This window comes from Mastigoproctus giganteus, chromosome 10, assembly GCF_048544385.1.
Source record: "Mastigoproctus giganteus isolate SK-2022 chromosome 10, ASM4854438v1, whole genome shotgun sequence".
In the NCBI taxonomy this organism is placed as follows: Eukaryota; Metazoa; Arthropoda; class Arachnida; order Uropygi; family Thelyphonidae; genus Mastigoproctus; species Mastigoproctus giganteus.
In genome coordinates, this window is record NC_143584.1 from 41860029 (window position 1) to 41887137 (window position 27109).

Sequence of the window (27109 nt, forward strand, 5' to 3'; positions counted from 1 at the left end):
AAAAGGTGAAGAATACTGTTTGGAGGGTAGCATAGCAGTCACGTTATTTTTAGCTCCTGTATTATCGTGTCAAAACTATGGATTTACTTCATGTTAAAAGTGCAGTTTGTTACCAAATGGATAATTACAACTTGAGGATTCTGTTGGTAAGCATAGTTTTGTGTTATTAGAGCTGTCTTTCGAGTTTCTTCCATTTTCTTCTCATCGCTATTGTTCTTTGGTCACTCCGCTTAGGCGCCATAGCCGAAGCTTTAGGGAGGTCCACTCCTTTGCCTGACCACCACAGCCTCTATTCTTGCTAATTTGACTGGGGCTATTTTCCCCCTTCCGTGACCTTGGACGGGCGTCGCATCGGAGCTACCAGTTTTCACCGTTTTGTGCGAGTAGCTACTTCTGTTCCGATGATCTCTTCAACAAAATAACACTACCAACGTCTTCACCGATATAAACTACCCAATAGGAAATTAACCCTTTTCTTCTAGGGGCATTTCCACATCTGGCTGTTTCCCCCCACCCAAGTGACAGAGGGGGATAGCCCAATATATTCGCTGAAGGACTATTCAGCTCCAAATTCAAACAGACTTGACGAAGGTGGCCTCTTGCTCACCTCCACGAGCTCTTTCACGCGGGACCTCATGAACTCCGATTATCCGTAAAAGTTCGATAATCCGAAATTCGCAAAGATGGATGGGAAATTGAAAAAACCCACAGATGCCGCGCATCAGAGCCAAAATGACGACCCCGTTGTCATAGACCAACAACAGGAGACGTCAGAACCCCATTCGGGGGCCCCGCTAACAGGAAAACGCAAGTATAGAAAGCCAACACCTAATCCGGAGCGGGAGATGCACTCCCAAACTGAATCAAAAGACTTAACAGAAAACCAAAAGGACACCAGAAAGGAGAAGCCACCAGAGGCTCCCCTGGATCCCTCCTTGCCAGGGGGTACAGTTCACGAGAAGTCTCTGTTCCTCAAGGCTGCCTTGGAAACATTATTTAAGGAGCAATCTAACAGGGTAACCACAGGGCTAAGGGCACAAATCGTGAACCTGTGGAACAAGCTGGACACTCTCTTGACGGAAACGTACCTCAAGAGTGAGAGCCAATGCCAAGCTCCAGGCATACATGGAATGTGGGGCAAACCAAATGCAACAGCGTGCGCCCACATATGCCCAAGTGCTGAGGACCACAATGACAATGGAGCGACCACCAACCCTCGCTGCTCCCAGCAAAAAGAAAGTACCACTACTACCAAGACCCAACCTGGTCATACTGAAGCCAACAAACACTGAGACTCTTCACACAAGTGAAGAAGTAAAGAAGACTGTAATTACTAACCTTAGCAATGAATTAAAACACACCAGAATAAAATCGATAAGGAAGACCTGCAACGTCGGCTTCATCATCGAGACAGAAACACAGGAGGAGGCGAACAAAATTATAGCAAATCCAAAAGTGCTGTCCCTGGGCCTACAAGCAGAAACTCCCAAGAAAAAAGGACCAAGCATTGTAATCTTTAACACAGGAAATGACCTATCCCCAACACAATTGCAAGGTGAGATATATCACAAAAACCTGCAGCAAGCATTCCCGGATACGGACCCATCGAATCTGATAACACCCAGATATCAGACAAAACACAGAAATAATAACTCAACTAACTGGGTGGTAGAACTAGCTCCCAGAGCGTGGAAAGTACTAATGCAGCAGGCAAGAATCTACATTGATTGGGGCAGTCATCGCTTCAGAGAGTACGTGGCTGTTCCAAAGTGTTTTAGATGCTGCCAATTTGGCCACACCACACACATGTCTACCCAACCGCAAACTTCTCCAACCTGTGGGCACTATGCAGAAGTAGGCCACAATTACAATTCCTGCCCAAACAAAACCGCTCCACCAGTATGCGCAAACTGCAAAGCCCTAAAGTTACCAGCAGACCACTCTGTCAGAGACAGTAACTGTCCCTTGTACTTAAAAGCCAAAAGCACTCAACAACAAAGAACAGATTATGGGAACTCTTTGTAAATATAAAGATTCTAACACAGTGAAATTAGCATAGCATAATGCACAACGGGCAATTGCAGTCACTGCGCAACTAAAGAAAAAGGTAGACGAGGACAACCTTGACATCCTCTTCCTCCAGGAACCCTACACACACAAGAAAGAGGTGAGAGGATACCCACTCACGTACAAAATTGTACAACATAACGGCAACACCCCCTGGGCTGCCCTGGTCGTCTGCAACCCTGACCTCACGGTTACTAAAATAACCCACTTTTGCAACGAATGGGCTGCCTGTGCCCAGATCATCTCTCCACTGGGAGAATTTTATGCCATATCGCTATACTGCCGACCCGGCGAAGGTATTCTCCCTGCAATCCAATACCTGCAAAATGTCCTCCACGAGCTCCCTAATACTAAAATAATCGTCTGTGCAGATGCAAACTGCAGGTCACCAGCCTGGCACAGTAGAACTCCCGATCGACAAGGAACTGCCAATGGACAGCGCCTGGAAGAGTTCCTGACCAACAGCAGCTTCACAGTATTGAATCAGCCAAATAATCTACCAACCTTCTCAAGTACTCTTTGGGAGTTGACAATAGACATAAGCCTAGCCACTCGCTCCACAGCAAGATACATATCCTCATGGAAGGTCAGAGAGGGCTGGACAACCTCTGACCATAGAGTAATAACTTTCCAGATGCACCGTGCCCTCAATAGACCACCCACACCCAGAACAATCCTCAACAGATTTGCTATAGCCAAGGCAAACTGGGAACAATTTCAGGAAGCACTGACATACTCTGTTGAAGCATTCCCAACAGAGGGAATGCTTCAACAGAGTAAGTCTAATCACAGAGGCTTCAAACATAGCTATAAAAAGAAAGAAACCATCCACAGGTTCAGTCCCATGGTGGTGCCCTGAGCTTCAGAGACTGCAGAATGAAGTAAATATATGCTGTAAAAGCTTCCAGCGAGCGAGAAGATCCTGGCCGGCGGCAGAGGTAGAAGTCCTCAGACAACAATACCATGAGGTCAGAAACAAATACACAGCCCTGATAAGAACCCGGAAAAAATGTTCATGGGAGACACTAGTCTCAACAACAGGAAATAAGGATCCCTTGGGGGTTGTATACAAAGTGGCAACTAATAAATTACTGAAAGGAGAAGTAATATCTTTGACAAAGACACCCGATGGCCACTATACCACATCCTGGCACCAATCTATAGACAATATCCTGAATACCACCTTCCAGAAACTCCCCTCAGACCACACTCCTGAGCAACTTCTGCTCTGTGAGGGAAATACTAATTACTGCCCAGCACATCGGGAGGATCCGTTCACACTTGAAAACCTCCATCTGGCAACAGCAAAAATAAGAAATAAGCGAACACCCGGAGAAGACTACCTGGAGCCAGAAATTATAAAAAAGGCCATGGAATATATCCCAACAACTATATTAAACTTATATAACCACTGCCTATCTGCAGGATATTTTCCCCATGATTGGGGAGCAGCATGAATTAGACTAATACTGAAGAACCCGAAGAAACCACAGGAACTCCCGGAGTCATACAGACCCATAGCCCTACTGCCAGTACTAAGTAAATTGTATGAACACCTACTACACAGCAGGATACAAGCTCACTACCAAGAAGCAGGCCTCCCCTCTCCCAAGCAATTTGGCTTTCGACAAGGATGTTCCACCGTGGATGCCCTGGAACATATAATAAATGCAGCTACACACAGCAATAGTAAATACTTCCTTATTATCTACATCGACTTTGCCGGGGCATTTGACTCACTTTGGTGGCCAAGTGTCCTCGGCAGACTCCGGGAGGCAAACATTCCCAGCAACTTATATCAATGCATTAAAACCTATCTTTCGGACAGAAGGATCTCAGTATCTACACCCTATAGCCAACTAACCAGGCCGGTGTTCCGGGGATGCCCACAGGGATCAGTCCTGGGGCCTCTCCTCTGGAACTTGGTATTGGACGGCTTCCTCAACCAGGATCTAAAAGGAGCAAATGCTCAAGCCTTCGCAGATAACCTGGTCCTGATGCTGGAGGCGGACAATCGTGCCCAACTTGAGGCTATTGCAAACAGGGCCATAGATACCCTCCAAGAATGGTCAAAAAATCATCACTTAAGAATATCACCTTATAAGACATCCTCAATACTTTTAAAAGGCTCCCTTGATTTCAGGAGGCCACCTCAGATAAAAATAGAAGGAAAAACCATAAAACTGACTACAGAATTAAAATACCTAGGAATCATTCTTGACAAAAATCTTTCATTCACCCCACACCTCGTATATCTACAAAAAAAGATCAAAAACTACTCAGCCCTCATAGCAAGAGTCTCGCGAAAGGATTGGGGCTTAAGGAAAAGAACCCTGATCCTCTTTTACAAGGCTTTCTTCATTCCGGCCATCAGCTATGAAGCAGGGATCTGGTTTAAAAAAGCAACCACCGCAGTCAATAAAAGAAAGCTAGAAACGATACAGCGCAGCATCTTACTCACCGTCTCCAGAGCATGCTGCATGGTCAGCTCACATGCACTGCAGGCCCTTGTGGGGCTCCTACCCTTGGAACTGGAGATTGTCCGCTGTGGCATGCTATATCAACTATCAAGAGGGAACAGTGTAACTTGCATTGGCTTCACCACAGACCTGACCAACAACAGCAACGCAGAAAAGAAACGACTAACCAAATATCTTCAACATGGCAGTCCCGACGGGCGGACTCAACTAAAGGTGAGATAACCCGTAAGTTCATCCCAGACATTACCCAAGTGTATCCCGAACAGCCAAACTGGTTCTCACCGGGGCTCTACACCACCTTTCTTCTAACAGGGCATGGCTCTTTTAATGCCAAGCTGTCAACTTTCGGCGTCAGGGATTCCCCATTATGCCACTGCGGAGAAAACCAAACATGGTCACACCTAATGCACGATTGTCCCCTCTTTGAGGACATCAGATGTCATTTCATCACAAAGATACGCTTTAATCCAAAGGAACGGGAGCACCTTATATTACATGAGGAGGAGCACTACAAGACCCTCTCGTGTTTTGGACATGAGCTGTTTACCCGGCTAAGGGCAATGACCCAACCTCCCCAGGCCTGATGCAGGACCTGACTACAACTAATCGGACAGGACTCTGCTCTCATGAGTGCCATTACTTTGTCAACTGTACCAGAAAGATCAAAGTACCACGATATCGGACGGGACTTTGCTCCCACGAACATCACAATCAAACATGGACACCCTGTCAACTGGACCGACAGCACACGTAATTTACCCAACGAACTACTCTAGAATGTGACAATCACCATATGCAGGAGTGACAACACTGCATCGACGCCCAGCTAACAGAACAAACAGTGAAAGTGACCACATACCAACAATGACCACCCAAAATGGAAATAGAAGGACCATGACCACGACCAAACTGGATGAGACCTTGATCCCATGACCAATGCCGGCATTCAACCGATCTGTGAACAAGTCGGTAGAGACCTTGTCCCTGGATGTACCTCCTGGTGGGGCCAGTGTTGTGATGCTGTCCTGAACCTGCTGGCTTAGCCACCACTCTGCAGCCAGGCTGCACACACGCCATATTGGCGACCCGTGCCGGCTCCCTTGTCCGGCCCTTTCTACCCCACCCTGGTAGGGGGGAGGAGACAGTCATACTGTCTCCTCCCCTCCACACCCATTCTTCCTTCTGGCAGGGCATGGGCATGCCCTGCTGACACCAAATTGAGGCCTCCTACTCTATTGGCCTTATCCTTCCTCCTTTAACCTCCCAGTCTTCATTCTCTCCCCCCTCTATCTTTACACAAGCGAATTCTCCCCCACACATAAATTCAATGAATCCAAATTAATTTACGCCCATATTTCGGTCTATCCTTATTCAAGCGACATCACCCTATGCAATCGAGAGATATCACACATATATGTGAAAAAAAAAAAAAAAAAAAAAAAATTTTTTTTTTTTTTTTTTTTTTTTTTAAGGTCCTAGCCATGAAATCTCAGGAAATTAGGTGGCAGGACCTGCCAGAGTGAACTAAAGACTATCGGGTACCTGGTCTGCCTCCACGGGGTGTAAGTGGGGCAACGTTGGGCCTCAGAAGAGGTCCAGCGGCTAAATGGCCAGAGGAACAACGGTACAAAACACCACACTTCCATAATCCATACACTTTTAAATCTCTGGCCTTCCCAGTGAACTGGTACACCCACAATAAAAGCAACACGGAGATGGAGGAAACCCCTGGTGCCGTTAGACACTGAAAACACTTACACTTATGTCAAAAGGTATAACAAATGTATAAAAGGTATAAAAGAAAAATGTAAATTTTATACACGAGCCAAAATATTTATTGATTTTAAAAAGCTAAAAACAGCAGACACATTGTCATTGTCGGATAAAATCTGACTGAGTGTATCCAGCTCAGTCAGATGATTAAAAGCGGTAAAACGGATATTACTAAAATCTGGACAATCAATTAAAATGTGTCTCATGGATAAAATTGTGCCACAAGACTGATCAGTTTTGAAAAAAAAAAAAAAAAAAAATTAACGAGTTAGGGTTAAATATGAAAGTATCTGCAGTTCTTCCAGACATGACAGGAGGTGGTATTTGATGAGAGCCTTGTCAATCAATTTGACCCTGGAGAGATTGTGCAAGGCTCATGCAGTGAATTTTTCTCAGAATGGAATGTGCTCATTAAGCCCTGTAAATGATGCCCTTTTAGCTGTGATTTTGTTTTTTGGAAATGAAAAAATCGAGCTTCTTGAAAAGGTCCAAAGATTGGCAACTAATGTAGTGAGATCAGCAAAAGGGCAACCTTATGAGGAAAGACTCAGGTTACAGAGATTGGCAACCAGGCATCTCAATGGAGGTTTGTGCACTGATATAGAGAATTCCAGAACTTGGGGGATGAATTCAAATTACAGGGGAAGAAGTTCAGACTAGATTGTAGGAAATTTTCTTTTAGCCAATGAGTTGTTGATTGCTGGTAGTTGCCTTTGCAGGTATTTGAGGCTGACAGTTTGAATAAATTCAAAGGTCAACTGGATACCTATGTGAGGAAGGAAGCAAATAATTTGCATTTTCTTATCTACTCTTTTTTTTTTTCCTGTCCAGTGCAGCAAAAGCCTATGGCTTCCTTGTGCTATTTGGCTATTACTTAAGCCCACCAGCATGCTTTTGATGTTGGACTTGACTTGGCTTGCATTTTTTGGACATGAAGATGTTTTGGATTTCCACCGAGATGATGCTGTTTCTTTTCGGGTCATAGCAGTAAACCCACATTTCATCTCTTATTATAACCCTTGAGAATAAGTTTTGATTATTTCTGACATGATAACAGTTCATTATTTCTGACATACAATATCATGATGATAACAGTTCATTATTTCTGACATCCAATATCATGATAACAGTTCATTATTTCTGATATCCTCATTCAACAGTTCATGACAGACAAATACATGCCTCTGTTTCTGCTCGTCAGTCAGCAACCAAGGCAAAAACTTGGCAGATATCTGCTACATGTTTAATTCCTCCATTAAAATGTGTTGGCATGTTCCGTAAGAGAGTCCTACCTTGTCAGTAATATTGGAAAAGGTCAGTGGTCAGTCTTCATTGATGATTTGGCAAACTTTCTCCATGTTTTCACATGTGTGACTTGTCAATATGCAACCCGAATGGTCACAGTATTCAACTGATGTTCTGCCATGTTTAAATAGCAAGAACCACTGAAATGTTTGTGTTCTCTCCATGGCACTGTCACCAAAAGCTGTTTAAAGCATTTCATGTTTCTGATGCTGACTTCCCCAGTTCGAAGCAAAATTTCATGCAAATGCATTGTTCCTTCAAATTAGCCATTTCATGAATAAATGAAACTACCAATCTTACTTAATGAGCACTATGATAAACAACTGTAGCAATGCAACACAGCTGGCTATAGCAGAAAAATTTACAAAATTGACTTGAGAGATACTAATGTAGTGGCACCTAGTGCAGAATGTTCTACAAGTTGTAGAACACTCAAGGCCAGCAGTTTGGGAACTTTTGGATATGCGCTCGTATACTTGGATTTCAGTAAAGCTTTTGATATAATTCCACATGAACTGTACAAATTGTGGGTAACCAGTGTGGCACACTGCATACTAACAGTGTCAACATGTCCGTTACATGAGTTTTCAGTTTCCACAATTTACTTGTATATAGTAAGGCATTTCTTAAAACTGATATAGGAAACATTACAAATTTTACTTTTGTTCAGTTAACTGATATGATTTTAATTTATGGTGAAGTTTATAAGAATTCCATATCTGCTATTCTCAGATATGCTGGAAAATTTTCAAACCAACAAGTCCCAAATTGTAAAACATTTGCTGCTGGGGAGAAATGAATTAAAGAAACAGGCATGCTGATGCCTTTATGACCTTGCAAATATTGCAAGCTTATGCAGCATCAGCCAAAAAAAAAAAAAACCCCTCCCATTTCATCTTCCATTCATTCCAAATGCTGGTCCAGCTCAGCCTTAAATTTATTCAGGCTATCAACTTCCACACCAAAAGTTGGAAGTCAGTCCCAACGGTCAACTGCCTGCTGGCTAAAGGCAAATTCTGCACATCTATTCTACAACAGTCTTTCCTCAATTTGAATCTATGCCCCCTCAGGTTCTTAATCTGAGCAAGAGGAAGAATCCCATCAGCATTCAGCTTGCTCAACCCATTCAAGGCCTTATACACCTCAATCAGATCACCTCGCAGGTGCCGACTCTCCAGGCCCTGCAATTTAGCATTAGCATTAGTAGAGGCATTTGATGCAAGAAAGCAAGCTTATGCAGCATCAGCCAAAAAAAAAAAAAAAAAAAAAACCCACTTCCACTTCACCCCTCTGTTCGTTCAAAATACCTGTCCAGCTGAGCCTTAAACTTATTTAGGCTGTCAACCTCCACCACAAGGGATGGAAGTCTGTTCCACCAACCAACAACCCGCTGGCTAAAGGCAAATTTCCGCACATCTATCCTACATCTGTCTTTCCTCAATTTGAATTTATGCCCTCTCAGGTGATTTTTCTGAGCTAGAGGAAAAATCCCATCAGCATTGAGCATGCTTAAACCATTCAAGGCTTTATACACCTCTATCAGATCACCTCGCTGGTGCCTAGTCTCCAGACACTGTAATTTGCAAAACTTAAGCCTTTCTTCGTAAGAGCACCCCTTTGTTCCATTCACTAATCTTGTTGCCCTTCTCTGTACTCATTCCAGCAGCTCTACATCCTTCTTGAAATGAGGCCTCCAGACCTGTATACAGTACTCTAGGTGTGGCCTGACCATCGCCTTATACAATGGAATAATCACCTCCTTATCCCTGCTGGAAAAATTCCTGTATATCATTGACAATACTCCATGAGCTACTCTTGCAGCCCGTCTGCACTGCTCAGAGAACTTCATATCTGCCTGCACAACTTTTTTTTGCAGAACTTAAGCCTTTCTTGGTAAGAGCACCCCTTTGTTCCCCTCACCAATCTTGTCGCCCTTCTTTGTACTTGTTCTAGCAACTCTACATCCCTCCTAAAATGAGGATTCCAGACCTGTACACAGTACTCTAAGTGTGGTCTGACCATTGCCTTATACAAAGGGATAATCACTTCCTTGTCTCTGCTAGCAAAATTCCTATATATCATTGACAAAACTCCAGCCTGTCTGTACTGCTCAGCGAACTTCATATTTGACTTCACAATTACCCCCAGATCTTTTTCACTTTCCACTTCCCTGAGTGTAGTACCACACAGTTGGTATGTTTCTCTTCAGTTATTGCTACCCATATACAGTACTTTGCATTTGTCAATGTTAAACTTCAGTTGCCATTTCTCAGCCCATTTGCCCAACTTATCTAGATCCAGTTGGAGCAGCATACTGTCTTTACTGTCGTTAACAACCCTGCCAACCTTTGTATCATCTGCAAACTTGGACATTTAGTCTGATATACCTTCATCAATATCATTGATAAATATACAAAACAACAATGGGCTCAACACAGAACCCTGGGGAACTCCACTAATAACATTTGTCCACAAAGAGCAGTGTCGATTGATTACCACTCTCTGTTGCCTCCCACTCAACCATCCCTTTATCCATTGTAGCAACTTACTCTTTATGCCATACCTCTCCAATTTGTACAGCAGTCTTCCATGTGCAACAATATCAAGTTTTCCTGAAATCCAAGTATATGATATCAAAATTATTTTTGGCATTCAGTTCCTTTGTGACAACATCATAGTATCCAATGAAATTGGTCAGACAAGACCTCCCTTTAACAAACCCATGCTGTGTCTTAACTATTACTGCCATCTTGTCTAGATGATCCTGCAATGCTTCTTTAACCAGTGATTCCATTACTTTCTCCAGAACGCAAGTTAAACTAATAGGTCTATAGTTACTTGTGTCACCTTTTGAAACCCTTTGTGAATTGGTGATACATTTGCACACCTCCAGTCCATGGGGACTTCCCCTGATTCCAAGGAAGCCGTCATAATTACGGCTAAGGGTTTGCTACCCATTTACATATAACTACAACACATCTATCTGAAATCCCAGAATTCCAAGATCCAGCAAAGGATCAGGTCACGAGGTACCGGATGTCAGAGGTTTATCTGTAATAGTTGTACGGTCAAAGAGCTGTTAACAGTTCTTTAAGTTTTTAAACACTCACCAACATATGGCAGATAAGAAGTTTCACTTTCTTCATAGGTTCGTACAATACTTGCTTCAAAGTGATCTGACAGTTTAACAAAATGATCCACAAGTTTAGCTACACAGCCAATATTTGGATCTGAAATGAATGAAATACATAAACTTCAAGTATAAAATATATTAAGAAATTTCTAGATTAGTCTAATTAATGAAGAAAAATAAAGTGTGGCAAAAAGTAGTAAATTTAATAAAATTTAATAGTAGTAGTAGTTGTTGTTGTTATGTAGGTTTCACAACACAAGGGCAACTATGGACAATATGTGTCTGTGAGAGTCACTATCTTCATTTTAATGATTTATGGATGTACCAAAGTATATTTATTATTCCAAGATTTTAATAGTAAAGTAATATAAAACACAGAAAAAAACAAATAAAAATAAAAATTATATAAAGTATCATTTTTAATTTATTTTACAAAATAAAGTGCACAGATAAATAAATTTATTTTTAAAAATTAAATTAATATAATTAGATATATTCCATCAGCCCAAGGTGCCAACATTTAGTTTTAAACAATATCTCTTCCACTTTCTTTTTAATTATCAAAAAATTATTCAGCCCCCAGTTAAACTTGGTATATTTCTGATATGGCTATCTCTAAACCTTTTTTATATGTAAATGTATATGCAAGATATATATTCAGTTTCTCAGCAATCAGAACATCATCATCAACAGTTATGCTATTCATATCTAATGGACCAATGTGGTTTAATCTTTTCCTTCTAGTGTTAACATAAACAAAGAACTCCCTTTGTGACTTGATTGCAAACTAGTCTGTACTTGCAATATGTTTCAGTGTCTCCTGATAATTTAAAATCATCCCATGCATATTTTTTCTCTGTTAGTAGTCTCATCAGTTCATCTGTGAACCATTTACACCTTGAACCGTATCTCTTAGTTGGTAAGAAAAACCTAGCAGCCTCAGCAATTTGTTCCCCCGAAAGCCTCCCATTTAGAATTTGCAGTTAGTAACATTATCATTTGGACACACAGAAAAGAATAATAAAAAAAGAAAAAGAAAGTCTAAGAACATTAGAGTCACCTTTATGAAAGCAAAATCACTTTCCTTTACTGGAAATCGAATCCATAGTTTTGCACATAATATCATGGTTGCATTCCATCTTCCAATTTGAGAAACCTATCCCTACACAAAAAGGTTCATCTTGTGGAATACCCACTCACCAATTCAGTTTTTCCAATTGGTAGATTACCTGGTGATCAAATGCTGATCTCCAGGTAATTTTCCAATGGGGCAAAGAAAACTTAGCTAATTTAGACCTTCTAAAACAGTCCAGTCTTATAACTTGCAAAAAAAGGGGTCTGCTGCTCCTATGCTTATCTTCGATGATACTAAGATTTATAGACAAGATCACATGGCTCTTTTAGGAGTTACCTTGACTTCTAATTTTTATTGGCATAACCACATCTCAAATACTGCTTCCTCTGCATTTAAAAAAATGATTGTGTTTTCTCTTTTGCTTTCACCATTACTTTTCTTCAAAACAACTATACTCTACAATCCTCAAATCTGCTCTACTATGGAATATTGTTCACACATCTGGAGTGATTCACCCAAAACCTCTCTCAGGCCTCTTGACTCTATTAAAAAAAAAAAAAAAAGTAGACAAGTTAATTAATGATCCATCTTGTACAAAGTCTCTTCACTTTCTGTCTCATAGACATTCAGTTTTTACTGCATGCCTCTTCTAAAGACACTTCCAAGGGCAGTGTTCTAAACTGCCATCTATAATGGCCTAAACAACCATTTAGGCCTAAATTTAGGCCTAAATGGTTGTCAGATGAATTAATGAGACATGTGGCAGAGAAGAAAAATGCATGGGATACGTACAAATTAATGGGTGACATGGAAGCCTATGATAGATATAAGTTGGTCTGTAACCAAGTCACAAAGGAGATTAGGCAGGCAAAGGCAGACTACGAAAAATCCTTGGCAAAGGATGCAAAGAAAAACAGAAAAGAGTTCTTTACATATTTGAACTCGAGAAGGAAAGGGATGAATCAGATTGGTCCACTGGATATTGATGGTTCAACAGTTGAGGATCCTGCTCAGGTGGCTAACAATCTAAACGAGTATTTTGCATCTACATTCACGCATGAGGAGTTATTCAGGAAGGAGAATGATGTAGGTAAAGTAAACATTGGCAGTGAGCTGGATGATTTTGTAATAACTGAGAGGAAAGTGGAGGAGAGATTGTTGAGGATAAACATAAAAAAGGCACCTGGGGTGGATGGGATCTATCCAGTTATATTAAAGGAGGCAGCAAAGGAAGTAAGCAAGCCCCTAGCCATAATTATGAGAGCTTCTTTGGACTCAGGGGAGGTACCCATAGACTGGAGATGTGCAAATGTAACCCCAATTCACGAAGGAGGATCAAAGGCTGACACAAGTAATTATAGACCTGTTAGTTTAACTTCTGTTCCAGGTAAATTAATGGAGGCACTGGTTAAAGAAGCACTGCAGGATCATCTAGACAAGAATTCAGTTATAGCTCAGACGCAGCATGGTTTTGTTAAGGGCAGGCCTGACCAATTTGATTGGATACTATGATGTAGTCACAAAAGAACTGGATGCAAGGAATAACTTTGATATTATATATTTGGATCTTAGAAAGGCTTTTGATACTGTTGCACATGGAAGACTGCTGCACAAATTGGAGCAGTGTGGCATTGGAGGCAAATTGCTGCTATGGATAAGGGGATGGTTGAGTGGCAGAAGACAGAGAGTGGTAATCAATGGACACTGCTCAACCTGGACTAATGTTATTAGTGGAGTTCCTCAGGGTTCAGTGTTGGGTCCGTTGTTGTTTTCGGTGTTTATGAATGATATTGATGATGGGATATCAAGTTTAATGTCCAAGTTTGCAGATGATACAAAGGTTGGCAGGGTTGTTAAGGACACTACTGACGCTATGTTGCTGCAACAGGATCTGGAAAGGTTGAACAGATGGGCTGAGAGGTGGCAAATGAAGTTTAACATTGACAAATGTAAAGTACTACATATGGGAAACAGTAACCCCAGAGCAACGTATCAACTCTGCGGTACTACACTGACAGTGGTGGAGAATGAAAAGGACCTGGAGATAATTGTGCAGGCAGATATGAAGTTCTCTGAGCAGTGCAGACGAGCTGCAAGAGTAGCTCATGGTGTCTTGTCAATGATAAAGAGGAATTTTTCTAGCAGGGATAAGAAGGTGATTATTCCCTTGTATAAGGCAATGGTTAGGCCACATCTTGAGTACTGTATACAGGTCTGGAGGCCTCATTTCAGGAATGATGTGGAGCTGCTGGAACGGGTACAGAGAAGGGCAACAAGATTAGTGAATGGAACAAAGGGTTGCTCTTACGAAGAAAGGCTTAAGTTATGCAAATTACAGAGTCTGGAGACTAGGCACCGGAGAGGTGATCTGATAGAGGTGTATAAGGCTTTGAATGGTTTGAGCATGCTCAATGCCAATGGGATTCTTCATCTTGCTCAGAATAATCAGCTCAGAGGGCATAAATTCAAATTGAGGAAGGACGGATGTCGGATAGATGTGCGGAAATTTGCCTTTGGCCAGCGGGTGGTTGGTTGGTGGAACCGACTTCCATCACTTGTTGTTGAAGTTGATAGCCTAAACAAATTTAAAGCTCAACTGGACAGGTATTTCGAACGAACGGAGGGGTGAAATGGGAGTGGTGTGTGTTTTTTTTTTTTTTTTGGCTGATGCTGAATAAGCTTGCTTTCTTGCATCATATGCCTCTACTAATGCTAATGCTAATAATTTCCTCTCTCATTCAAATTCTGAACACATGCCACAACCAGTTTATCAATTATTTATCCCTTCAACTTCCATTTTCTGGAGAAAACTTCTTTCACATATATTTCTTGAAAATTACAATCTACAGAAATTAAAATCTAATGTCATCAAGTATCTTCTGTTTTGAACTCAAAAACAGTGCTATAAGTTCTAGTACCTCTCATGACTGGGGTTTTCACTAAAAAAAATCTTCTTTCATGACCAATCACTGCTGATAATCAAATCAAAAGGTATTGCTTTCCCTTGCTGCTTCTCTCTAACATACTGATGTAGAAAACAGTCATCCAGTGAATTCAGAAAGATTCTACTGCTGCTGTGCAAGTGACCAGAACAGTACAAATGTTCACTCACACAGCAACCAGACTTGTGTTAATCACTCAACATTTGGAAATTTGAAGTCCCTCATTATAAGACATTCTGATTTACCAGTCTACACTATTTGTCTTTTTGTTATACTCATCCTAGTCATTTAGCCAATGATATATCTCTATTCTCATTTTTCTTTTTTCAGTGCTTATGACCACACCAAATTGACATAAGCAAATTCTGCATCACTTATGTCTGAATGGCACGTTTCTGATATCTCGATGATGTCTTAATACTGATGACTTAATACTTCAAATTCAATAAATTTGTTTATATACTCCAAACATTGGTGTACAAGCAAGTATATGTACACCTTTTTGTTGTTGTTGTTGTTGTTATTTGGTTTTTACGAGCATTAGCAACTAAGGCCATATTGCTCTGGTGATATGCGGTGGTCATTCCTTGAACTTTCCGCATCATCTGTATTTGGTGGCTCACGGGCTTGAACCCCGGTCTAATCAAGAAGCTTGTGCTATGCACTGCTACTCCTGCCTAACCTGGCTACGGAGGTGCCTACACCTTTTTGTGTTACAGTAATGCTAACATCTCATGTTATTTTGTTATTTGTTATTTTTTGGTTTTTAGGAGCATTAGCAACTAAGGCCATATTGTTCCGGGAATATGCGGTGGTCACTCCCTGACCTTTCCGCATCCTCCGTATTTGGTGGTGACAGGCTTGAACCCCGGTCTAATCAAGAAGCCTGTGCTACGCACTGTTGCTCCTTCCCACCTGGCTACGGAGGCGCCACACACACATCTCATGTAACTGTTTGCCCCATAAGAACTGCCAGCAAGCCTTGTAATTCCCTACATCTTGTTTTCTGGTTGTTGTCTGTCCCAATAGAAGCATTGTAAGAATAAATTTCACTTCTGCCTATGACTGCTGTAAAACTATTAGACTATCCGAAAACTGCCAGCTTGTATTTCCCACAAGCTAGTAGTTTTCTGACTCACAAACACTGCCTTGATAGCATTGGCAAATTCTTGATCCCAAATACTTGAACCGATTGACAAGATTCTCATCACATACTCCCTCCTACTTAGTTACAGATTTGCTACTTAATGATAACATTATTGCATGTGCTGTTGTCAACTGCAGGTCAATCTTATGGTACACCCGTGCAGAAGACAGAGCAGGCACACAATGGTCAGATACTTACAGAATACACAGTTACCTCCACATTTCGAGTATTTAATCAGCCAAATAATCTGGCAACTTTTAGCAGCACCATGTGGGAGAGTGACATTGATGTCACTCTTGATACAAATTTAATAGCTTATAAAATTACAGACAGATGTGTCCAGCCAGTCTGGATCACATCAAATCATAGAGCAATTACTTTCAAACTAAATAAACAAATTACAAACAGTCCAACAATCCCTGTTAGATATAACATATAGAAAACAAATTGGAATATGTTCACAGAACTTACAGCAGCTGAGCTGAAAAAGAAGGAAAATGAGTGGTCTAGATCAAGAAACAATTATAGCCAGGATGACCATGCACTGATTATGACAAATGTCTTAATAAAAATATCAAACCTGTCTACCCAAAGAAAAAACTGAGGAAACAGGTAGTTCCCTGGTGGCGCTCTGAACTGACTATACTCAAGGAGAAGGGCATGCCAGGCAAGAAGACATTTTCAAAGAGCCAGAACATCTTGGCCACAAAATGAGGTTGAAGCACTGAGAGATTCTTACAGAACTCTCAGGAACCAATACACTCCCTCATTACAGAAAAGAAAAGAGAATACTGGCAGCACTTGGTGGGAACTTCTGGAAATGCTGACACTTGGAGAGTTGTCTACAGAATAGTGAACAACAAGTTGCCAAGAGATGTAACAGAAACAACAGTTAAACTGTTGTCAGAGACAATTCAGAGAATAATATTTCTCACTATCACCAGAGCATATTGCACTGTGAGACACCAGCAATGCAGTGTTGGATGGTGCTCTTCCACTTTATTTGGAAGTAGCCAAAAGAAGCTTATATTACAGACTTAAAAAGAGTATACCCACAGAATTTCTGGAGATAGCCCTTGACCCAGCCAACACCACCAAGGCTGAAAGAAAGAGAATAGCCAGTGAATAGCCCCAGTAATAGCCTGCGTGAGCTATGGCACACAAATTGGAAGCAAGAAACCAGAGGTGTGGTTACCAAAAAGTTCCTTCCACAGGTGGCAATGGTTAGTTTAAAGCCACCAAAGTGGTATGCCTCTGGACTTTTCACAACATTTATATTGACAGGTCATGGCTCCCTAGAGGCTAAATTAACTTGCTTAGGGTTGACTGATGACCCAAACTGTACCCAAACTGAAATAGTGTGACAAAAATGAAAACTGGGAACACATTCTCTACAAATGTATAATTTATGATATACCAAGAACCCAATTAATAGCAGAAATTGGCATATTACCCAGGAGACAAGAACATTTATTTATAATAGAAGAAAATAATTAAAAAGCTTTCACAAGCTTTGCAAAAAAAGTATTTGAAATGCATAGAAATATCCAGAGATGAGCCTTATAGCTCCCATAGCAAATCACATTCCATAGCCAAAGTGCCCAAGTTTCTCACCACGTTCAGATGATTTTTAAAACCGACAGGGTTGCTGTATCCAGCTTCCTGACAGATACCCAAATATGGCTAAACTAGACTGACTAGGGCCCCTGCCAGGATTACCCTGCTCCTAGTGGGGGTCCCCACAGCAAATAAGAAAACATGTAGGGGAGGGAGTAGTACAGGCAGCCAGGGAAGCAACTGAGCTGAAAAATATTAGTAAGCTAGTAACAAGGGATGCAATGTAGAATGAAAGAAGAATGAATGAAAGGAAAGAATGGGCTGGGTACTGAATGATAGAGTGAAACAGAAATTATGGTAAAAGGGAATGAATGTTAGTTTTGGTGGAAGAGAGTGACCAAGCAAGGGAGCAGGAGAGGGTGAATGAGCGTTATGATAAATGGGAGTGAGTGAAGAAATGAAAGAAATTGGCTGCAAGAACACACATATAACAACATATTTATTAGAAATACTAACACAACCTCGACTATATACTAAGACAATTCAGAACTTAAAACTGTAAATGCATGAATCAATACCATGAACACTGCCCTACCTGGCTTCCAACATCTGCAGCCAAGTTGCATTTTAACTGAATAGTATTAGTAAGTTTATGAGTCCGGGGAGAGCAGTGTAGACATGTATAGTACCTTATGTAAGGCGGTTTCCAAATGCTAGTTCAACTCTGCTGTGGTACACTGTGATGTTACAAAAACTCTGCAGAAAGGCCAGAAATGTGTGTAATGCTCTGTTTCTGCCATGTATGTGTTTCTTATGTTGTTTAGTTGTTTCTGGTTGCTTTGCTATCAGGAAGAAACAAGCACCAGGGAGGTGCATCCTGATACCACAAGGAGGCAGGCCACAATTGAGCGTGAACTGCAGCTAACCTCAAGTGTCGCGTACTGAATGTCCAACCCATTCAAAATTGAGAAAATAAAATAAAATAAGTAAAGTAATAAAAATTATAAAAATTTTAAGTAAAAATAAATTTTTGGAAAAAAAAAAAAAAAAAATCTCAGAAAAATTAAAGATAAAAATTAGTAAATAAAATAAAATAAAAATAAAATTCAGAAAAAATAAAGATAAAAATTAGTAAATAAAATAAAATAAAAATAAAATTCAGAAAAAATAAAGATAAAAGTAAGTTAATAAAATTAATAAAAACCCCACACCAGTGCAATAAGCAATTTGGTGGACCCAGCAGATGATCCCGCCTCAGGACCAGTCTGAGGCCAGCAGGAGATAGAAGTCAAGGAGACACAGAGATATCATTTGGCGTCATACAAGTATGATTACCAACTGTCCAAGATGAAGGTGGTGATGAAGATGGTAATTGAGCTAAAAAATTGTGGTAGTGACGGTGACGGTGGTATCACGAGATGGCAATGATGGAGATGCTGGTCTGGACTGGAGGTAGAGCTGGAATAGGGCAGTTCCTGAAATTGGGGCACTACTGATGAGTTGTCCACGTCTGGCGAAGGCTTTACATGCAAAATCTTGCAGAAGATGAAATTTTTCTTCGAAATCTAAAGAGAAAATGGTTGACACATAGCAGACAGAGGATGACAAAGATCCAAGTAATATGGACAGGTCAAAAGAATATGCTGCCAGTCTTCTGGGCTGCCACAGTTACAGAGGGAAGAATCAGACAGGTTAAACATAGCAAGTTTAGCACGAAGGGAATCATGGCCAGTTAGAAGAAAAAGAGTGTGGATACTTGGACTGAACCATTTTAGAATAGACTTTTATAAGGCAAAGGGCACAGATGGAATAAACTTTCTTGTGACCATACCTTTGGAAGAAGAAGACCACCGATCTTGCCAGAGTTGAACCAAGTGGTTCCAGCAACGAGTTTTTATGGTTTTAGGACCACAGTGAATATTAATAGTTAAGTCTAAAAAGTTGACTAGAATGGCATGTCTAAGGTGACATGCCATTCAAACAACTAAAAAGTTGAATGGCAAAAACATCAATAAGCAATTTGGAGGTAGGCAATCGTTTAAAACCTAGAGTGCAGCTGTCGAGATAGTGCAACAGGTATGACTCTGTAAGATCCCTATCTTACAAGTCTAAAAAAATAATAAATTTTTGAATTTTGAAATTTATTATATTTTAAACAGACAGGGTTAGGGCAAATTGCTGATGGTTCCACAGTTGTTTGTTTGAGGTAGAGCGCAGATTAGCTGTCGATGGGAGGGGGGGGGTGCAGTTCAGACTAAAACAGAACAATAGAAGTGTCAGTTGGAGACTGTTCTGAAAATATAATGGACACAGGTATGGCCGTAAAGATAAGTTGGGAAGGAAAAAAGTCTCCAAATTGCTCCTTAAAACTGTAAGTGCATGAATCAAGCAAATGCGTAGTACGGTAAAGATGAAGGGAAAATAAGAGTTAAGAATTCCCATGGAGGGAAAACGGCCTGCCAGAAACGGTCTGTACTTCAGGGGAGAAAATCAGCCGTGATTCTGCTAATGGAAGATACCTTAAGTTTCGGTGATACAAAGTAACACGGTTGTAAACTGACTTTGCAATGCCATAGAAAACTGAAGGCCTGCTAGGTCAGGTGAAGAATGTAGAAAAAAGAATTAAGGAATTAAAAGAGAGTCACCATTAAGTAAAGTAACTGATGGAGACAGCTCCGAAAACAACATGGGTATTTCTGCGGAAGGATGGCTTGTCCATACAGAAAGTTCCCAAGACAAAGAGGAGAGACTTTAACGAATAACAATAAAGATGAAGAAAGAGAAATTAATGGTGATTGGTCAAGGAAAGGAGGGAGAGAGGTGAACAAAACAAAAAGGAGAAACATGGAGAGAGAGAGGGGAGTGAGACAGATTTTTGGAGGTGCGTGAGAGATTTTTGGGGACAGAGATTTTTAGCAATGGGAGTGAGAACAGAGCTGGTGCAGTTCAGTGGGTAATTAATATAAGTAAAGTGATTTTTTTTTTGGTTTTAGTTAGTTGTTGGCGCATCGGCTTCTGTGGCCATAATGCACCTCCCAAGGTTTTTTTGCAGTACTCTGATCCAAGCCTGAGGCGGGATTCGAACCTGCAACCTTTGGGTTGCCAGGCAGGCACTTTACCCACCCACCTAGCCCGGTCGGCAATTAAAGTGATGGGAAAGGTTAAGAAAGAAAATGTTATGAGAAGTGAAGATAGTTGCTAGAAAGTCTAAATGAATAGCCAGAGGAGTGTTCCAGAAGCAAAAGCCTTGTATTATGGAGAGAACCAACAAAGAATGCAGTCCAAGGGTGACTCCAGAGATGTACGCCTAATGGACAAGTAAAACAGACCAAGGAAGACTACCACTTAAAAGAAATCAGGAGCCAGGAACCCTATCAAGGCAGTGGGAGGAAATGTAAAGAGAAAGGCAGAGAAATGTATAGAGAAAGGCAGAGAAAGTAAGTCCTGGTATGTTAACTGATAGGAAATGAATAGGACTGATAGGTTGAGCTGAATACTTTATTTAAAAAAAAAAACAGGGGAACAGTGGTAGATAGAGAGAGAGTGTGCGAGAGTGAGTTATCTAGCTGATGTAAAAGCATATGTGGATTAATGTATTAGATGTTATTATGGCTAAGGTAAAGAAAGCCAACACGAGAACAACGAGAAACATCGGATAACTTATGTGGAAAATTAGTTTCCCAAAACCAGACTCTAGCGCTGCTCGCTTGGTAAACAGATGGTAGGTATTATCAGCCTGGAGCAGAAATCGAGAAGGATATTTTGACAGGTAGGCATGGCAAACGATGAAATGTCTGGTGGTGGGCGTAACAGATGAAAAGCTACTGTGTAGTCACTGGTTGGCATTATTGTGTATTTATGAGTAAAGAACGGTGCATAATAGTTTTGTGATGAACGATAAACAGGTAATAGCAGCGATGAATCTTTTAAAGATGGAAGAAATTTGTAAGGAAAATAAAAAGTTGGTTCATTTTTGGATGAAAACTAAATAAAAGTTTTGTTCTGTTCATTTTTATGTTCTTCATTATGTTTTTTTCTCATTATTAAAAGCAGATTTTTGGAGTTCATGAGTGTTTTTGCTATATTGTTGATTTAGGTTTGGTTATGAGAAAAGGAAAAGGTTTCTTTATATTTCGTAACCTGACCTTTTTTCACGATTAGGGCATATTATTGAACAAGAAAATAAAAATACAGTCATAAAAAAATTTATTTTTTTATGAATGTATTTCTAAATATGACTATGATTCTAAAGAAAGAAGGTTAGGTTATCCCCTTCCAATTCGGGAGGGGTTCAAGCTCCCATGGGATTCAAGTGGAAGTAACCTGATCTTTTTTCACCATTACGGAAGGTGTTCATTAGGGAATATGCGATTAGGGCAAGTTACCGTTAGTGCTATTAAAATCGTGTGTTGTGTTCGTGCACCAATCAGCACATCATTTGCCACGCCTACCTGTCAATCAATATATCGTTCTCGATTTTGCTCCACACTGATAACACCTACCATTTGTTTACTGAGCGAGCAGTGCTAGAGTGCCGTATCGGGAAACTAATTTTCTGCGTAAGTTATCTGACTTTTCTCCTTTTCTCGTTGTTCTCACGTTGGCTTTCTTTACCTTTGCTGTTATTGTCATTAACAAATTGTATTCTGAGTGGAGCACCAGTTTGTTCATAACCCACTGAGAGATCTGAGGGTCAGAGAAGGTTATATGCCCAATTTGATGTTCATGTGTATCAAGAGAGAGAGAGACAGGGAATATAATTTAATCATGTACATATATATATATACGTAAATATATGTTTAGGTTGTGAAGCATTTCTAAGAGTTTGATTAAAAAAAGGGGATAACAATATACCTTTAATCATATGCATGTAGAAAAAGGGATAGAAAAAAAAAAAAAAAAGATAATTATATGTGCATGTGAAAGTAGAGATTATCCATATGTATTACTGTGAAGGAGCATGAATTGAACAATGGTATAGGCTAGTTAATTTAGTATTTATTACTGCTCATATGTTTTAGATGGTTATAAATGCATGGGAAGGAAAGAAGTATATGAGAGCATTATAATTATGTAGAGTAGAAGAAAGCAGTGAGTGACTGTATATTTATGATTAATTTAGTGTTTGCATTTTCCATATGATTCTAACAGTGCAATAAATTTCGTTAAGTTGATAATAAAAATGTCTCATCATTCAAGAGAAATACACACAGCCTTATCCTGGTTGGGGAAATATAAAAGAAAACCTCATAATCGTAGACTTTGGAGGATTTGAGGTACCAGTTGTTCTTTTTCTTGAAAAATTATAACCATCTACCAATTTGGGTTTCAAAGTATAGGGATATTAGAAAAGCTAAAAATTATGAAAGACCCAGTTCCCACAACTCATCATTAAGAGCATACGTCTCTGGACAGAGGAGAGTTTCTCTTGGATGATAATCTTCTTAGTATACCAAAAACAGGTGCCAGTGCCATAGGTACAGATCGGAACAAACACCACTTTGTACAAAAGACAAAGGGTATGATAGTTAATACCCCAGGAGTGATGCAAAAGACGGACAAGCACAGATGTATACTTGGCTATTTTATTATGAAGGTGGAAGATGTTCCTGGAAATTTAACTTACGATCTATAATAATACCCAAAAATTTATGTGAGTCAATGATGGGGAGAGAGAATGATCAAAAAGTTTAACAGTTGGAGGCCTGAAAATGTTAAGGTTTCCCTTAAGATAAAGAAACTTAGTCTTGTTAGAAGAAATGGAAAGTTTATTAATAATGGACCAAGAGCACAGATTATTCATAATGCTACTGGCAGTACTTTCCAAAGAAACACGAGAATTACCAAGGACAAGAAGGGTTAAATCATTGGCATATGCTATTTTAGAAGCATTGAGAGTTGAACTAGAATCAAATTCCAGATGAGTGGACCAAACACTGAACCATGTGGGCAGCCTCAGCAACAAAGTTGCTGAGTTACAGAAATTACTTGTAAAGAATTGTGGAGAAAGTAGTTGCAGGTTAAGTTGTAGAGTTGTGAGGAGCATTGAGCAGCCCTGAGGTGAGCAAACAAACTATCCCGCCAAAGGGAGTCAAAGGCTACAGAGAAATCTATGAAAATAGCCATAGTATATTTAAATGTGCAGCTGTTTACTCTGGAGAGAAGTTCAACCAAAACCTCCTCAGTTCCATGGCCTGGACGAAAACCAAACTGGTCAGAGGACTTTAATGAGCATTCAGTAAATAGACCATCTAGACAGGTAGCAATAAGTCGCTCAAGACTTTTACCCAAGTTGGACAATAACGCAACAGGACGCTAGGCTTTAGCAGAAATAGGACTACCAGATTTGGAAATTAATTTTAAAAATCCCATCTTCCAAAGGACAGGAAAAGTTGCCTCATTCAACATTATACAGTGTGACAAAGACAGATGGATACAGTTTGTGTAGTTGCTTAATAAAAATGCTTAATAAAAATTTGGCAATCAATAATAAAAAATTATTATTGATTGCCAAATCAACCTCCGCCTGGCTGAAGCAAGGAGTGAATTCGGAAGTAAGACAGGCACCGTTGAGAGACCTAATTTGTTGGTGAATAGGAAGATCACAGCATGGGTCATCTGAAGGAAGAAGTGCATCAAGTACGGCATTGACAGTGTTAGTCCAAGTCAGAGTTTCAGCATTGTGAGAGTCAACAAAGTGGTAACTTTGTGGAGGGTCAGCCTTGTTTTTAGAGAAACGATGAACGAGACAGCAAGGGTCAGAATTATCTGAGGTTAAAAAATGTTTTCCAAGTGGATCTTTTACTGTCCTTTATGGCCTTGGCATATTGCCTTTTGAGGTTGCGATATTCATTTTTAAGCTGCTCAACATCTGCGGTTGGCCAGCTGTACAACGTCGTTAGAAGGACTGGCGAGCACAAAACACATGACAGCATAAGATGGTCAAGTCACGACTCCACCACGGTGTTGGATGTTTAGGCAACACTTTCCTCTTTGCAGCATGAGAGCAGGCCTTATAAACAAACCATCCTGGACATACATTGCATAGTCAGATGCAGAATAATTAGCAATAATATTCAACATAGAGTCTGTGAATGAGAACTGGAGAGAATCATCAAAAAGAGGCCATAATATACATTTAAGGGAAAAGTGGCGAAGGTCCTGCAAAAGAAAAGAAGTGTCCTGAGAAGAAGACTTAATCACAAAGGTAATAGCTCTGTGATCACTAGAGCAAATGCCACAGTTAACAGACCAATCAGAAACAGTGGAAGCATTGGCATATGCAGTCACAGTTATGTCAATATTACTCTCTCCAGATGTAGAGCTGAAGGTACAAGGCACGTCAGGCTGGCTGAGAGTAACAAGGTGATGAGAGAGTAAGAATTCTTCGATAAGTCTGCCTTTAGCATTAAAGGAAGATGAGAACCAGCGTAGAGACTTTGCATCTGACATGATGAAAAGGTGTGTGGAACGAACAGCAGCAATAAGATTATCAAAGTATTGAAGATAAACAGTGATATGAGAAGTAGGTGGACAGTATAAAGAAACTAGGAAATAAGAGGTACTAGAGGTGGAAACAAGAATGCAAATAGCATGTTGTGTGGTAAGGCTATTAATTTTGACAACATTCAGATTAGCGTTTGAGATAACAAACGCAGAGCAGGGCTCAACATGATCGGGCTGAATGACACACATGGGCAGAGGGCAGGCGGAAACTTTGCCTTGATGATAACATGGTTCTTGAAGGGCCAGTATGTCAAATTGGTGAACATCCAGATATTGCCGAACTTCATCTGCAACTAGACAAGACTTGTGTGCATTAAGTTGAAGGATATGCAAGTCAGAAGCTATAGAGCCATCTGCAGTAGCAGAATGGTTATAAGATGCATTTCTCATAGTTGGTTCTTAATCTTATCAATTCTTTAGCTCTTATAAACTCTGGGCATTGTGAATCTTGAACAGAGTGGCTGGAGTCCTTTCTAGATTTGCAATTTGCACTTACTGGAGGTTCAGAGGTATTTGGGCATTCGCTAAACACATGACCATGCTTAGAGTAGTGACCACAAGTGGGGGGACTCCTGTCAACATGTGGTAGTTGTATGGCCGAAGCTTAGGCAAGAGTAACATTTCGTCACCACAACAAAAGATCTAAATTTGTGGACAGTAAACCCGATGCAGACTCTGTAACTTTTAATTTATATAGCCGAGGAGAAATGCTAATGACCCAATGTATACCACTTTTGGATATACACTTAGTGGTAAATCGAAATGACAGTTCCTTAGTAAGTTCCTAAAGTGTAATATTGAGGTCTGGCCGATTTTTGAAGTAAAGATCTTCAGGAAACTCTTCTTTGGATAAGTCCTTCTCCCCATCAAAAATATGTATGACTGGGTCAGATTTTTTAGGGGGTGATGAGGAGATCCCCACTTTAGACAAGGCTGGTAACGATTCAATCTTTGCTGCATCAGCCCCAGAGTCAGTCTCTATAACAATGCCCTTATTACAAATAAGCCTCATAGTTTTTATTTTAATGTCCTTTGCATTTTCCTTCAATGCCTTGGTCACTTCTGATTTGATAGCTTGGCTTGAACCCAGATTAAAGTTTTCTTCTACCTTTAGAATAATAACATTCTGTTGAGCAGGAGCTGAAGCAGGCTTGGTTGCAACAGTGGTTGTTAAGGAAGAGATGATCTTTAGTTCAGGTGCTGGGGAACTAGGTGAACCATATATTACTTGAGCATAAGTCAAGGCGGAGGAATCAAGTGTAGGAAGAGACTTTTTTTCAATGTTGAAAAAAAGTCACGAGTTAGGGTTGAATGTGAAAGTCTCTGCAATTCTGCCAAGACACGATAGGAGGGAGTATACGATGACAGCCTTGTCATTCAATTCGGCCCTGGAGAGATTGTGCAAGGCTCAAGGGGTAGAATTTTTTTCAGCTTGGTCTGTGCTCGTTGACAGCAGAGACTGCTTCTACAGGGATGGGGTACAATTAAATAGAAAGGGTGCAAGATTATTTTCTGAGGCTATCGATGCAGTGTTAGATGGTTCGGAAAACTGCTAGATTGGGAGGGGGATACACAGACTAAAAAGTTAACAGTGGCCGCAGGCAGAGGCAAAAGTGATTCTTGCACTGCTTCTATTAGAATGAGCAGCAGCCTGGAAAGCAAGGCAATGGAGATTTCCAGGACTGCTGGGAGTCATAGTGGAACAAATAAATACATGGTCTGTGTTATGGTAACTAAGAGTAGAAACAGGCATGTATACTTGCATGTACATCAATGCTAGGAGTATAGTTAATAAATTTGATGAGCTTGAAGTGCTAGTCAAGACATCAAAGGCAAATATTGTTGGGATATCAGAGACATGGTGTCACACAGACATAAGCAGTGCAAAACTAGAATTTGGGGAATAAAATGTGTACAGAAAGGATAGGAAGGGAGGAAGGGTTATGCTGTTAGTTAAGAAACAAAAAATCTAAGGAAGTGCATCCAATTGATGTCGGTGGACAATGCAATGTAGAGTCTGTTTGGTGTGACATAAGCACTGGGAAAGGAAAAATGAGAGTAGGTGTGTGTTATAGGCCTAATGAATCTGATGAGTATAATGAGCAATTGTGCAGAGAAAGAGTG

General features: G+C 40.4%; 1 protein-coding gene across 3 annotated transcripts in view; it reads right to left on the bottom strand.

Moving 5' to 3' along the window:
- LOC150078999 (uncharacterized protein KIAA2013 homolog) overlaps positions 1-27109 on the bottom strand; it is a 349674-nt gene that overhangs the window by 224006 nt on the left and 98559 nt on the right. For all 3 annotated transcript variants that reach the window (XM_090382754.1, XM_090382753.1, XM_090382752.1), the window contains exon 4: positions 10736-10855. In XM_090382754.1, coding sequence (XP_090238880.1) covers positions 10736-10855 — 120 coding nt within the window. The remainder of the gene's footprint in view (positions 1-10735; positions 10856-27109) is intronic.